Source organism: Malaclemys terrapin, chromosome 23 (genome assembly GCF_027887155.1).
Source record: "Malaclemys terrapin pileata isolate rMalTer1 chromosome 23, rMalTer1.hap1, whole genome shotgun sequence".
NCBI classification, from domain to species: Eukaryota; Metazoa; Chordata; order Testudines; family Emydidae; genus Malaclemys; species Malaclemys terrapin.
Window position 1 is genome coordinate 3,938,245 of NC_071527.1, and position 13,849 is coordinate 3,952,093.

Below are 13,849 nucleotides of genomic sequence, written 5' to 3' on the forward strand. Positions count from 1 at the left end.
GAAGTGGACACCAACCCCCCGGGGGGATCCCGGAGCCAGGCGTCGCTATGGGATCGCCCCTCCCAGGCTAACAAGCGGATGTGCCGCTGGCTCGGATTGGCCACCCCGTATAGGTCCCTGGGGACCCGCACAACCAGTGACGTCACAGACCTTTCCGGAGCAACAGGCAGTGATGTCACAATGCCCAGGCTATAAGCTTGCTCGTGGCTGGAACGCCTTGCAGCTGGCACCCCGGCCCCGCAGCCCACAGTGCCAGGGGGCACATGGGCCCCTGCCAAGCTCAGGGGGATCCCAGTGTGCTGGCCCCTGCTTGCTATGAGCGAGGGCAGCGGATCCCCCAGCCCCCCAAAACCCAGGCAGCCGGACGTACCCAGACCAGCAGCTGGGTGATGACCACATGGGGCAGGTCGCAGGCCAAGTGCAGGGCCGTGCGCCGGTCCTTGTCCCCGGAGCAGGTGTTGATCAGCTCCTTGGAGCTGTGCGCCAGCAGCAGCAGCACGGTGCCCAGGTCCTTCTCCTGCACGGCCCGGAACAGCTGCTGCCCCAGTGGGATCTCGGGGCTGGGGAACGGGGCCAGGAACAGCCGCTGCTCGTACTTGGCCCGGATCCACGACTCCCGCTCCTCCCTGCGGCGAGAGACGCACACGGGCGGTGATGTGGGCCCAGCGATGCAGACAGACTGGGCAGAGACGCAGAGCCCAGAGCTGGGGACCCCCAGGGGCCTGCAGTGTCTGGAGCCAGGTACCCCCAGGGGCCTGCAGTGTCTGGAGCCGGGTACCCCCAGGGACCTGCAGTGTCTGGAGCCGGGGACCCCCAGGGACCTGCAGTGCCTGGAGCCGGGGACCCCCAGGGGCCTGCAGTGTCTGGAGCCGGGTACCCCCAGGGACCTGCAGTGTCTGGAGCCGGGGACCCCCAGGGGCCTGCAGTGCCTGGAGCCGGGCACCTCCAGGAAACTGCAGTGTCCAGAGCCGGGTATCCTCCAGGGACCTGGGCAAAATCTGGAACCAGGTACCGCCAGGGACCTGCAGTGCCCGGAGCTGGGTACCCCGCTGGGATCTGTAGTCTCTGGAGCCAGGCACCCCCAGGAACCTGCAGTGCCCAGAGCTGGTACCCCTCCCTCCTGGGCAAAGTCCAGAGCCAGGTACCCCCAGGGGCCTGCAGTGTCTGGAGCCGGGTATCCCGCAGGGACCTGCAGTGCCCAGAACTGGGTACCCACGCCAGGGGCCTGGCATGATGCCTGCAACCTCCACCCCTTCACCCCCCAGCAGGCTGGTAATGCCCATAGCCTGGTGCCTACAGGGTCCTACTAGGCGAGAGAGGACTGTTATTTCCAGGGGCCTTTCAGCATCACCCCCTCCTCCCCCATTCCTGAGCTATTAGCTGTCGCCCCCAGGAAACACCGGCCGAGTGGCAAATGCCATGGGGGGGCTGCACTCTCCCTTCTCTGCCTCTTTCCCCAGTGGCTCCTGCCCAGCCCCCGGGAGTGGGCACGGGGCTGGCACGTGGGGTGGGGGGGAGGGCGCTCACCGGGACGACTCGCAGGTGGGCTTCCGGCGTCCCTGGGTGTTCTTCTCCCAGATGCTGTTGGCCGTCTCGTTGCCGATGGACGTCAGCACCAGGGTGAGCTCCAGGGGCCAGTCGTCGAGGTCCAGCGAGCGCACCCGCGACAGGTGGGTGCCCAGGTTTCGGTGAATGCCCGAGCACTCGATGCAGATCAGCGCCCCCAGGTTCAGGCTGGCCCAGGTGGGGTCTGGGGGGAGGGAGGGAGGAGAGTTCCCCATCAGCGTCGCGGTCTGGGACCCAGCCAGCCAGGGAGAGCCCCCCCCGGCGCCAGCCTCACTGCCGCCTGCCCCCTCAGGAGTGAGACTTACTCGGTGCCCCGCAGTCCACACACAAGGAATTGCCTCTGGCGTTCCGGATGGCCTGGATGGCTACCGCTTCACTCTGGCTGTCCATCCGGGCCTGCGGGGAGCAAAGCGGGGGGGCAGTTGGCCAAGCAACCGGGGAGCTGGGAGATCCCAGAGCCAGGACACAGACCAGCCCCCCGAGGTGTACCCCAGCGGAGGCCATGGGACTCAAGGGGAGCCACATCCGAGCTGAAACACCCCCAGTTCTAGTCCTGGCAGGCCCTTGTGGGACATCAGCGGCACCCACCTGGGGCTCCCCCTCTGCTCAGGGGTGAATCGCTCCCTGTGGGAGGGTTCCCTACACAGACATTAAAGACCGCAGAGAAAGGGGTTTGGCCCAGTTCCACCCCCAATACATGGTTATGCCGGGAGCTGTACACTTTGGCCGCTGTCCCCCAGAAGTGGATGCATTTCCCTCTCTGAAGGGACTGACTGGTGGCAGGCAGGGCCCCGCCCAGGTGGCAGGGCAGGGCAGGGAGTTCCCAGACTGTCCAGGTGGCTCAGTGGCTGGATGGCAGAGAGAAGACTCTGGGAAATGCCCCAAGAGGCGGCTGGCTCTGGGGAGCAGCTGGGGCCGACATACCTTGTTTTTGCTGCTCTCGCAGCACTGCAGGCTGGCCAGGATTTGGCTTTCGATCGCCTGGACCCAGGCGTCCCTCTCCTCGAAGCTGCCGGCCTCGAAGTGCCATGTCTGGCCCGTGCTCGACACAATGATGAACTCGAAGTTCTCCTCCTCTGCAGAAGGGAAAGGGAGCCCCCAGCCCGGGGGTGGGTGAGCGTCACCACCTGGGCACCCCACCGGAGCAACCCACGGTCAGGCTGGGGGAGCGGTGTCTGCCGGACAGGGGGCGCCAAGGCTGGGTGTGAGGGGCTCCCTGCCTGGCCGAGCACCCCCCTGCTTCCAGGTTTATTTGTAGGGAGGACCCAAAATACCCCTTTAAAGGAGCTGGGGCCAGCTGGGTAGTGTCAGGAGGGAGTTGGCAGCTCGGTCCCGGGGGCGGGAGTGCCAGCAAAGTGGCACTTACCGCCCCCTGCTGGCCAGAGGGTGGCTGTGACGCGGGGGAACCCGGCTGGGATGAGCGTACAGACAGCATGCGGGCATGTAGCTAGCTGGCGGGGCAGGGGCCAATGGCAAGTCGTCAGAGCAGTGCCCCTGCCTTCATCCTGTGCCAGCCAGCACTTTTAGCATTGGCATGGAGCTCGACACCCAGCTGTCTGCCCTGCCCCTTGCCCTAGGTATGGCCGGGCTCCTCCCCGCCCCGGCGGGGGGCACCGGAGCCAGGCGGCCGGCGGCACCCCACGATGGAAGCACATCGACATGCATGAGTGACACCAGCACCGCGTGACGGCCGCTGCGCGTTACCTGTTTTATAAATATTTCTTAAACTACCAAAGGTTTTTAATTTCCACATTTTGCGCTTGGCTGCGGAGGGTCCGGGGGGGCGGCGGGAGGCAGGAGAGAATAAAGGGAGACAGTCAAGAGAAAAAGCCAGAAGATGGGGATCCCACCCGGGGGGAGGGGAGGCAAAGCGCTGGTGGGGGGGGAGGAAGCTGTGAGCAGTGTGAGCCCCACCCAAGAGAGGTGGGGAGAGCTGTAGGGGGCGCGTGCTGGGAAGCCATTCACAGAGCGGGAATGAAACGGCGCAGAGTCTGGCTGTCAGCATGGGCCGGTATCGCCTGGGCGTGCTGCTCTGGGCTGGGTGTACCCCATGCCACGCTGCTCGGGGTCAGAGTCGCCCTGCCCCCTCCGGCTCCGTAGCAGTCCTTCCCTGCCAGGGCGGGTCTCCGTGGGTACGTCTACACTGCAGGGTTCGAACGCGGGCTCAAGCCAAACCCACTCCTGTCTACACACAAATCACACTAGCCCAGGGCTTGGATCCAGGCTCCGGACCCCCCAGGGGTGGAGGATCCGAACCGGAGTCATGCCGGGACCCGGGGTTCAAGCCCTGTTGCTTTGCAGTGTAGACGCAGCCCCACTCGTGCCCTGGGAGCCCACCGAAGGTGTCCAGGAGTCCCACGGGCCAACTCTCTTTGTCCTCTCCCTTGAGGGCCCCCGGACCCTCCCCCCTTGCCCCTCCCTGCTCGGCTCTGGGCACTTTCAAGGCCGTTCCCAGGGTGCTCTGGGGCCCCCGGGCTAGGGGTGCTGCTCACGAGGCTGCCAAGGGGCGGCTCCCTGCATTACCACGGCGACAGCCTCCCTCACCTTCCGCCTGCCCCGTTGACCCCTCGGTTTTCGAGGGGGTCATCAACTTCTTCCGGCGATGCTTCTTCCTGTCAATCATGGGCGAAGGAGGCGGGTCTTTGCCTCCGGGGCTGGGACTGGGGCTGGACACCCCTTCTCCGGCCGGGGACCCCTCTGCAGAGAGACACGGGCAGGAGAAGTCACCCCCCGGCCCCCACATCTTCCGACCTCCCCGGTGCCCGGAGAAGCCCACTGGCATTCTCAGGGATTGGGAGCCAGCCACCCTGTCAGGCTCTGGAGAGGGATTTCTCGGGCCCCTGGGTGTGATCGGGGTTCCAGGTTCAATCTCTGGGGTCCTTGGGCAGCATCAGGCCTGAAGCGTCAGTGCCTCTATCACCAGAGGTCCTGCTGGGAGCCCAGCATGTCCCACGGCCGCCACGTACCCCCCCAGTGGCCTTCTCTGCCCCCGCTCTGCTCGCTGGCCTTTGGCGAGGGGCGCCGGGAGCTGCAGGGGGCAGCACCGAACCTACCCCCGCTGGAGGTCTTGGCGCTGGCTGCCGAAGCGCAACGCTGGAGGGGCCGGTCCGCCTTCCCCGAGGCCTTTGCCGCTTGTTCTGTCGGGATGGTCAGCACCGCGGGGGAGAGGCTAGCTGTGGGGGGAAAAGGGGAGCTGAGGGGTCTCCCCAAGGCAGAGGACCTTGGATCCAGCCAAGACGGCGTGCTGGGCCCGTACGATGACATATGGACCCAGCGTGCCAGCCAGCACCGGTGAGCACGGCTAAGGAGCAATCCACCAGGCCACTAGGTGTCACCATTGAGCTGTGTTACACAGCTGGGCATAGGGATAAGGCTGCGGGGGCCTGGAGTCACCCTAGAATGCCAGACCCTCCTGGGGCACCCAGCCCGGCCTCCCTCCCCAGTGAGAGCCAGGCCCCCTCATGCCCTCCCAGCTCCCCCCCCCCCCGCCCCGGTGTGCCAGCCTCACCTACGCACATGAGCATCAGGCACCCCTCCTCCCCCACTTCCCTGGGGGTGCCAGGCTGGCGCGGCAGCAGGGAGACCCCCAGGCTGCCCACCACCCACGGTCCAGGTGCTGACGCCCCGGCTGGGAGGCGGCCCAGGCCGGGTCCTCGCACCGAGCTGGGCCCTGCGGTCACTTACCGCCACCCTCGGGCGCCTGCCCCCCGCTCACGTCCCGCACCAGGCCGTTGATGCTGGAAGAGGGGCTGCAGGCAGAGATGGCCCTGGGGGGGCGCTTGCCGGGCACCTTGACGGTGGTGCGCAGGAGGTCCATCACCTTCCCGTGGGTGCTGTGAATGTAATCCTAGGGGGAGGGGGAGACGGGGAGTCACCACAAAGCCCCTGCGGAGCGAACTCCACCCGGCTCTCCACCCTGCGTGCCTATCCCCAAGGCGCCTGGCCCGGCCCCGGTCCGGTGTCCCCTCTCCCCTGGCGGGATGGTGCAGACTGGGTGCCTGGTCCCGAGTGCTGGCGCTCAGCGGGCCGGGGGAGATGGGGAAACCAGGAGAGCCGCTGAACGAGCCACACCTGGCGAGGGGTTTGGGCGCGGGGGGCACGGCCCGGCACTTACGTTGATGCTGGGGTGGTAGAAGAGGAGGCCATTGCAGGATAGGGTCACGTATTTCTTCTTCCACTCCTTGTTGAGGGAATTGCCGCTGCGTTTCAGCAAGAAGCTCTGTGGGGAGTGGGGCAGGTTAGCCAAGGCCGGGGGGGAGAGGGGGCGCGGGATTCCTCCAGGCTACTGCCCACATCAAGGGAAGCTAGCGGGGTGACTCGGGGTGCAGCCCACACCCCGGGGGGAGGGTGTGCTCCGTGTCCCAGGGACCAAGCGAGTGCAGTTCCCCCTCCCATATGCTACGGTGACGGCACCATCCCTGGAGTGACCCCGTTGCCTTCTGGGGCTGGGGGGTCACATTGGGACTCATCCCATGGTGAGCAAGGGGGATTGCCCAGCCCCGAGCCATCTCCTCCCGCCGGCCTCAGCACGAACCCTGTGCCATTCCCACTAGGCCACCGCCTCCTCTCAGGGATCCCCCAGCAGGTATCCAGCCACGACCAGGGCTGCGGGTCATCCTGCATTCGGCCCAGGCTGGGTGTGGCACAGCCCCGGGCCTCAGCGTGGCAGGGGCTGCTGCCCGGGGGAGGTTCCCCGCATTCATAGCTCACCCGTGCTCGCCGGATACCCCTCACCCGCCGTGGTTGTTGGATGCCTCCACCCAGCGCAGGATCGCAGACCTGGTCACCGCAGCGCGCTGGCTGCGGCCGGGTCCCCGCGGAGCTGCGACCTGCGCTCCCCAATCCGTCCCCAGGCTTAGTGGGTGGATTACAGCCAATGCCGCTTACCCCCTGGCATCTGGGCAGTCAGCCGCTCCGGGAGGGCCAGGGAGGTGGAGACAGTGTTTGCCCGCGTGTGCGGTGGGCTGGCTGAGTACTCCCCGAGTCGGGGTCAGACCCCAAGCTGGACATGCACGAATACCAGGGAGGCTGGGCTGAAGCCATCAGAGCTGTGTGCATCCCCATGAGTGTTCCTGGACGGGCATGTATGTGCCGGGCGGTGTGTATGTGTGTGCTGGGTGTGTGTGTGTGTGCTCTGTGTGTATGTGTGTATGTATGTGTGTGTGTGCTGTACTCTGTGTGTGTGTGTGCGTTTACTGTGTGTGTGTTTACTGTGTGTGTGTGTGCTGTGCTCTGTGTGTATGTGTGTGTGCATGTTTGTTGTGTGTGTTGTGCTGTGTGTATGTGTGCTGTGTGTGTATTTTTCTGTGTGTGTGTGCTCTGTGTGTGTGTGTATGTGTGTGTGTGCTGTGCTATGTGTGTGTGTGCTGTGTGTATTTTGCTGTGTGTGTGTTTGCTCTGTGTGTGTGTGTTGGCGGGTGTGCATTTGCTGTGTGTGGCAAAGGAAAATCCTGGGCGCCCCTCTCAGGCACTGGGGGGGATGCCAGCTGCCACGGGGCGAGGTGGCCGGGTCCCGGCTGTGCCCGCGGCTCTCACCTGTTTGATTGGGATGGCGCGGCCGCTGCCCGTGCTGTCCCCTCTGCTGTCCAAGCTCCTCTTCTCCGAATCGCTGCCCCGGCGGTTCTGCAACGCGACAAGGAACCCTCAGCAAAAGGAACACGGCCTCCAGGGGGCACCACTGAGCCGGCCCCAGGATACACCACTGACCTGTCCCAGCCCCAGGGGGCGCCACTGAGCTGTCTGGGAGCCAAACCCACATGCCGTGCCCCACCTTCCCATGCGTTCCCAATCCCCGACGGCTGTGGGGCGTGGCTGCAGCCCATGGCGATGTGTGGCCGGCAGCGGCACGGGGCTCCGGGGAACGGCACCATCAGCGGTGCCCGGGCGGGAGCTCCGGAGATGGGGGGGGCTCACCGTGAAGAGGCTGGTGCGGCGCTTGGCCCCGCGGTGCAGAGAGCTGGGGGTGCCGATCCCGACCGAGCCTTCGCTCCGCAGCTCGCGGTGGCTGATGTTGGGTGTAGACGGCAAGGAGGAGGAGTAATCGCTCGCGTGGCCTCCATTACTGGCCTGGAAAAGAGCCCCGGGCGTCAGCGTCCCCCGGCCTGGAGCCACCCGCTGCCCAAGGGCCCCTTTCCCCCTGGGCCACGGAAATGCCCCCGATGGGCTGGGGGCCAGGGAGTGCAGTGAGCATGTGGGGGCTTAGAGGTTAGAGGGGCGGGGGGCGGAGCCAGGACTCCTGGGGTCTGTCCCCAGCTCTGGGAGGGGAGTAGGGCCTAGTGGTTAAAGCAGCAGGGGCTGGGAGTTAGGACTCCTGGGTTTTATTCTCTGCCTATAACCCCCCCCCCCGACACACACACTCCCCCAGGGCCAGGGCAGTGCCAGCTTTGCCTATGCCTCCGCTCAGGGCAGTGCCAGCTCTGCCTATACACCCCCAGGGCCAGGGCAGTGCCAGCTTTGCCTATGCCCCCGCTCAGGGCAGTGCCAGCTCTTCGTGTACCCCCCCAGAGCCATGCTTGTCCCAGTTGCCCCGGTTCAGCGGGCAGATCGGGCAGGCCTGGGCATCGCAGCGCCGTTGGGGCTGGAACTGTCCCGCCGCCGGCTCCGTGAAGGGGGCTGCAGGCCTGGAGAGGGCTGGGGCTGGGGAGGGGGCGCCCCAGGGGCTGCGGTGTCCCCTGCTGGCTAAGGGAGGCGCTGGCTGGCCGTACCTGCCCAGGGTGGATCCCGCCCACGGGGGTGGAGGCGGCCGAGTGGCTGGGGGTGCTGGGCAGGGACTTGCAGGAGGCCAGGAGCTGCTGCTGCTTCTTCAGAGTCACGACCTTCTGGGCGACTGGGAGGGGAAGGAAAGTTCCGTGAGAGACAGGGAGCCACGCGGACCCCCCCGAGGGAGAGCCCCCCCAGCCACTGGCCACGCGGACCCCCCCGAGGGAGAGCCCCCCCAGCCACGGCCACGCGGACCCCCCGGAGGGAGAGCCCCCCCAGCCACGGCCACGCGGACCCCCCAAGGGAGAGCCTGCCACGGCCACGCGGACCCCCCTGAGGGAGAGCCTGCCACGGCCACGCGGACCCCCCTGAGGGAGAGCCCCCCCCAAGCCACGGCCACGCGGACCCCCCGGAGGGAGAGCCTGCCACGGCCACGCGGACCCCCCCAAGGGAGAGCCTGCCACGGCCATGCGGACCCCCCTGAGGGAGAGCCCCCCCCAAGCCACGGCCACGCGGACCCCCGGAGGGAGAGCCCCCCCAGCCACGGCCACGCGGACCCCCCCGAGGGAGAGCCCTCGCAGCCACGGCCACGCGGACCCCCCCGAGGGAGAGCCCCCCCAGCCACGGCCACGCGGACCCCCCCGAGGGAGAGCCCTCGCAGCCACGGCCACGCGGACCCCCCCGAGGGAGAGCCCCCCCAGCCACGGCCACGCGGACCCCCCGAGGGAGAGCCTGCCACGGCCACGCGGACCCCCCAAGGGAGAGCCTGCCACGGCCACGCGGACCCCCCTGAGGGAGAGCCCCCCCCAAGCCACGGCCACGCGGACCCCCCGGAGGGAGAGCCTGCCACGGCCACGCGGACCCCCCCAAGGGAGAGCCTGCCACGGCCATGCGGACCCCCCTGAGGGTGAGCCCCCCCCAAGCCACGGCCACGCGGACCCCCCGGAGGGAGAGCCCCCCCAGCCACGGCCACGCGGACCCCCCCGAGGGAGAGCCCTCGCAGCCACGGCCACGCGGACCCCCCCGAGGGAGAGCCCTCGCAGCCACGGCCACGTGGACCCCCCCGAGGGAGAGCCCCCCCAGCCACAGCCACGCGGACCCTCCGGAGGGAGAGCCCCCCAGCCATGGCCATGTGGACCCCCCTGAGGGAGAGCCTGCCAAGGCCACGCGGACCCCCCTGAGGGAGAGCCTGCCAAGGCCACGCAGACCCCCGCGAGGGAGAGCCTCCCCCCAGCCACGGCCACGCGGACCCCCCCCGAGGGAGAGTCTGCCACGGCCACGCGGACCCCCCCGAGGGAGAGCCCCCCCAGCCATGGCCACGCGGACCCCCCCGAGGGAGAGCCCCCCCAGCCACGGCCACGCGGACCCTCCGGAGGGAGAGCCCCCCAGCCATGGCCATGTGGACCCCCCCGAGGGAGAGCCTGCCAAGGCCACGTGGACCCCCCTGAGGGAGAGCCTGCCAAGGCCACGCAGACCCCCGCGAGGGAGAGCCTCCCCCCAGCCACGGCCACGCGGACCCCCCCCGAGGGAGAGTCTGCCACGGCCACGCGGACCCCCCCGAGGGAGAGCCCCCCCAGCCATGGCCACGCGGACCCCCCCGAGGGAGAGCCCCCCCAGCCACGGCCACGTGGACCCCCCCGAGGGAGAGCCCCCCCAGCCACGGCCACGCGGACCGCCCCGAGGGAGAGCCTGCCACGGCCACGCGGACCCCCCGGAGGGAGAGCCCCCACAGCCACGGCCACGCAGACCCCCCCGGAGGGAGAGCCCCCCAGCCACGGCCACGCAGACCCCCCCGAGGGAGAGCCCCCCCAGCCACGGCCACGCGGACCCCCCCGAGGGAGAGCCCCCCCAGCCACGGCCACGCGGACCCTCCGGAGGGAGAGCCGCCCCCCCAGCCACGGCAACACAGACCCCCCCCCGTGGGAGATCCCGCCCCAGCCACGGTTAGAGGGACCCCTCAGGGGGAAAGCCCACCCTAGCCACGGCCACAGGGACCCCCCCTCCCGTGGGAGAGCCTGCCCCAGCCACAGGGACCCCCAGGGAGACAGACCGTCCCAGCCACAGCCACTGGGACTCCCTGGGGGAGAGTCCACCCCAGCCACGGCCATGGGGACCCCTAGGGGGAACAAACCACCCCTGCCACGGCCACAGGGATCCATGGGGGAACAAACCACGCCAGCCCCAGCTGCGTAGAGCTGGCCCCACAGGAGCCAGGCCCAGCCCGTGGCAGACAGGGAAGGAGCAGCTCAGGGCCCCCGGCCGGCAGTCACCTTCACTGAAGACCCGGTCGACGTTGAGGCCGTAGGTGGCGCAGGTCTCGTAGTAGAGGCAGCGTTTCATGTCGCTGCAGAGCGCCCGGGCCTGCGGGTCCTCGATCACCCGGGGGTTGGTGGAGCTGATCTTGTCTGGGGGGTGGGAGAAAGAACGGCCCCGTCTCACTCGGACGGACGGACGGACGGATGGGGTGGACAGGCACCACCTGTCCCTCGGGGGGGTCCCAGCTCCACACCACCGCCCCCCTCTGGCGGCCGGGCGCCGCCCCCCGCGAGGGTCCTCGGGGTGGGGACCAAGTCACGAGCCGGGTATTCGACCAGGGAGGGGGAAAGACGCTCCAGCACGACGGCATGCAAAGGGTTAACACCCAATGCACCAGATACAGCTCTCGCCTCTGGATCATGGGGGCCAGTGCTTACTGCGAGGGGATAGCGCCCCCTAGTGACCCCCTGCCCCGCTCCCTGCAGCACAGCGCCCCCTAGTGACCCCCTGCCCCGCTCCCTGCAGCACAGCGCCCCCTAGTGACCCTCTGCCCCACTCCCTGTGTACAGCGCCCCCTGCTGACCCCCCTGGGATTGCCTCAGATATCCACCACCTACATCGTGATGGCCTGCAGCGAGCACGCACTTTGGGCGTGCCATCTTCCCTGCCCCTGCTCAGGGCCCCAGCCCTGCCCACGCCCCACTCACCCTGCGTGCCCACCAGGGCCACAGCCACCTCCGAGGGGTTGCGGTAGCTGCTCAGGAGGTTGTAGTACTGGGAGACCTCCTGGAAGCTGTCTTCGTTCTCCAGGCTGAACACAAAGACCACGGCATCCACCCAGCTGGCAAACTGTGTGTGTGGGGTGGGAGAGAGCGGGAAGGGGGGTTGGTTCTCTGTGCCGGGGGGAGGGGTCCCCAACACACAACCAGGGAACCCCCCCCCCCGGCCTTGAGGCCAGAGCTGCGGGGGCATCTCCGGAGTGGAGACACCAGGAGCCAGGGATCAGCTGCCGGAGCATCCAGTGCCCTGAGATTCACCACCCCACCCCACCCCCGGTTGCGGCTGCTCCCCCTCCTCAGCCCTCCCCCAGCGCTTACCTTGAGGTCCGGGGCACCCCCTTCCTCTCGGATCAGTAACAGGTGACTCTGCCCGTCCAACACCACTTCCTTCTTGAACTGTCCGCCTGGATCCACAGAGAGGGGGAGAGAGCAGGTGCTGAGCAGGGCCCCTGTGCCCGACAGCCCCTGCCTGCCCACGCCGGGCTCAGCCTCGTCCCAGAGCTCGGGGGAGGCGTTTGTTGGGGTCACAAAATCAGCCCGTGAGATGACGCAAAGCTCAAGTTACTGGCCTCTGCTCAAAAGTCCTAGCAGGGGGCAGCAGGTCGGGAGTGAGGGGCACTGGCAGAGCTGTGGGGGGAGCCCAGGGCTGGGCTAGCAGGGGCTGCGGGTCGGGAGTGAGGGGCACCGGCAGAGCTGGGGGTGGGGAGCCCAGGGCTGGGCTAGCAGGGGCTGCGGGTCAGGAGTGAGGGGGACCGGCAGAGCTGGGGGGAGCCCAGGGCTGGGCTACCAGGGGCTGCGGGTCGGAGTGAGGGGCACTGGCAGGACTGTGGGGGCGAGCCCAGGGCTGGGCTAGCAGGGGCTGTGGGTCGGGAGTGAGGGGCACTGGCAGAGCTGTGGGGGGGAGCCCAGGGCTGGGCTAGCAGGGGCTGTGGGTCGGGAGTGAGGGGCACCGGCAGAGCTGTGGGGGGGAGCCCAGGGCTGGGCTACCAGGGGCTGCGGGTCGGAGTGAGGGGCACTGGCAGGACTGTGTGGGCGAGCTCAGGGCTGGGCTAGCAGGGGCTGTGGGTCGGGAGTGAGGGGCACTGGCAGAGCTGTGGGGGGGAGCCCAGGGCTGGGCTACCAGGGGCTGTGGTCGGGAGTGAGGGGCACTGGCAGGACTGTGGGGGGGAGCCCAGGGCTGGGCTAGCAGGGGGCTGCGGGTCGGAGTGAGGGGCACTGGCAGGACTGTGGGGGGGAGCCCAGGGCTGGGCTAGCAGGGGCTGTGGGTCGGGAGTGAGGGGCACCGGCAGAGCTGGAGGGAGCCCAGGGCTGGGCTAGCAGGGGCTGCGGGTCGGGGGTGAGGGGCACCGGCAGAGCTGGGGGTGGGGAGCCCAGGGCTGGGCTAGCAGGGGCTGTGGGTCGGGAGTGAGGGGCACCGGCAGAGCTGGGGGAGCCCAGGGCTGGGCTAGCAGGGGCTGCGGGTCGGGGGTGAGGGGCGCCAGTGCCACGCACTCCCCTGCGGGGCCAGGCCTGTGGACTACAGAAGCAAAGAGGACATTGGAGGCCGACGCCCCTGGGCACAGGGCCCGTGTGCGGACGGGCTGGGGGCTAATGGCTGCGACTGGCCGGTTGCTGGCCCTGGTGACTTAGCCCCTCTGTCTAATCTGGGCCCATTCGGGCTCTGGACAATGGCCGGGGGGAAGCTGCCGCCAGCTCTTTGTGCCCAGCCCGTCAGCTGCGCGGGACTCAATCAGGGCCATTGTCTGCAGCTCCCTCGGTGCCAGCAGCTGGCCAGTGCCCCGCACCCACCCCCGGGCAGCAGCTGCCCATTAGGAGAACGGAGGGGTGGGAGATGGCGATCCATAGAGCCAGGCAGGGGGGCCCAGCTAGGACAGAGCCAACGCAGGGTGCTCCCCACAATGCACCCGATGGGGCTGTCCTACGTGGGGCTAGCGGGGGCAAGGGAGGAGGGGAGAGGTCAAGGTGCCCTGCTGGGAAATGCCCAGTTAGGAGAAAATCCAGGTATGGCAAAAATGAGGCTGAGGGGCACATTCAGGACCCAGAACGGGCACGTTCTGGCCACGGAACCGGCAGGACCTGGGCACGGAACCGGCACGGTTTAGCCACGGAACCGGCAGAATCTGGCCATGGAACAGGCACAGTTTAGCCATGGATCCAGCAGGACCTGGTCATGGAATTGGCATGGTTTAGCCATGAAACCGGCAGGATCTCTCCACAGAACTGGCAGGGTCTGGCCACGGAACCGGCAGGATCTGGCTATGGAACCGGCATGGTTTAGCCACGGAACCAGCAGGACCTGGCCACGGAACTGGCACGGTTTAGCCACGGAACCGGCAGGACCAGGCCATGGAACTGTTACCGGCATGATTTAGCCACGGATCCGGCAGGACCTGGCCACGGAACCGGCACGGTTTAGCCACGGAACCGGCAGGACCTGGCCATGGAACTGGCAAAGTCCGGCCACGGAACCGGCACATTCTCCGCTCTGCTGGCCTGGATGCCCACACCCGACACACCCCTGCTGCTCTCTGCAGGGCCCAGAAGGAGAG

At 68.3% G+C, this 13,849-nt stretch overlaps 1 protein-coding gene across 4 annotated transcripts in view; it reads right to left on the bottom strand.

The window, feature by feature from the left end:
- Positions 1 to 13,849, bottom strand: part of AGAP2 (ArfGAP with GTPase domain, ankyrin repeat and PH domain 2) — a 58,142-nt gene that overhangs the window by 3,143 nt on the left and 41,150 nt on the right. For 2 of the 4 annotated variants that reach the window (XM_054013081.1, XM_054013078.1), the window contains exons 4-18: positions 11,619 to 11,704; positions 11,229 to 11,370; positions 10,536 to 10,670; positions 8,271 to 8,392; positions 7,480 to 7,632; positions 7,102 to 7,188; positions 5,681 to 5,785; positions 5,251 to 5,413; positions 4,620 to 4,739; positions 4,111 to 4,263; positions 3,271 to 3,330; positions 2,491 to 2,642; positions 1,872 to 1,962; positions 1,528 to 1,750; positions 371 to 626 (exon numbers count right to left, since the gene is read on the bottom strand). In XM_054013081.1, coding sequence (XP_053869056.1) covers positions 371 to 626; positions 1,528 to 1,750; positions 1,872 to 1,962; positions 2,491 to 2,642; positions 3,271 to 3,330; positions 4,111 to 4,263; positions 4,620 to 4,739; positions 5,251 to 5,413; positions 5,681 to 5,785; positions 7,102 to 7,188; positions 7,480 to 7,632; positions 8,271 to 8,392; positions 10,536 to 10,670; positions 11,229 to 11,370; positions 11,619 to 11,704 — 2,048 coding nt within the window. The remainder of the gene's footprint in view (positions 1 to 370; positions 627 to 1,527; positions 1,751 to 1,871; positions 1,963 to 2,490; positions 2,643 to 3,270; positions 3,331 to 4,110; positions 4,264 to 4,619; positions 4,740 to 5,250; positions 5,414 to 5,680; positions 5,786 to 7,101; positions 7,189 to 7,479; positions 7,633 to 8,270; positions 8,393 to 10,535; positions 10,671 to 11,228; positions 11,371 to 11,618; positions 11,705 to 13,849) is intronic. The other 2 variants (XM_054013082.1, XM_054013079.1) reach the window with 1 other exon arrangement.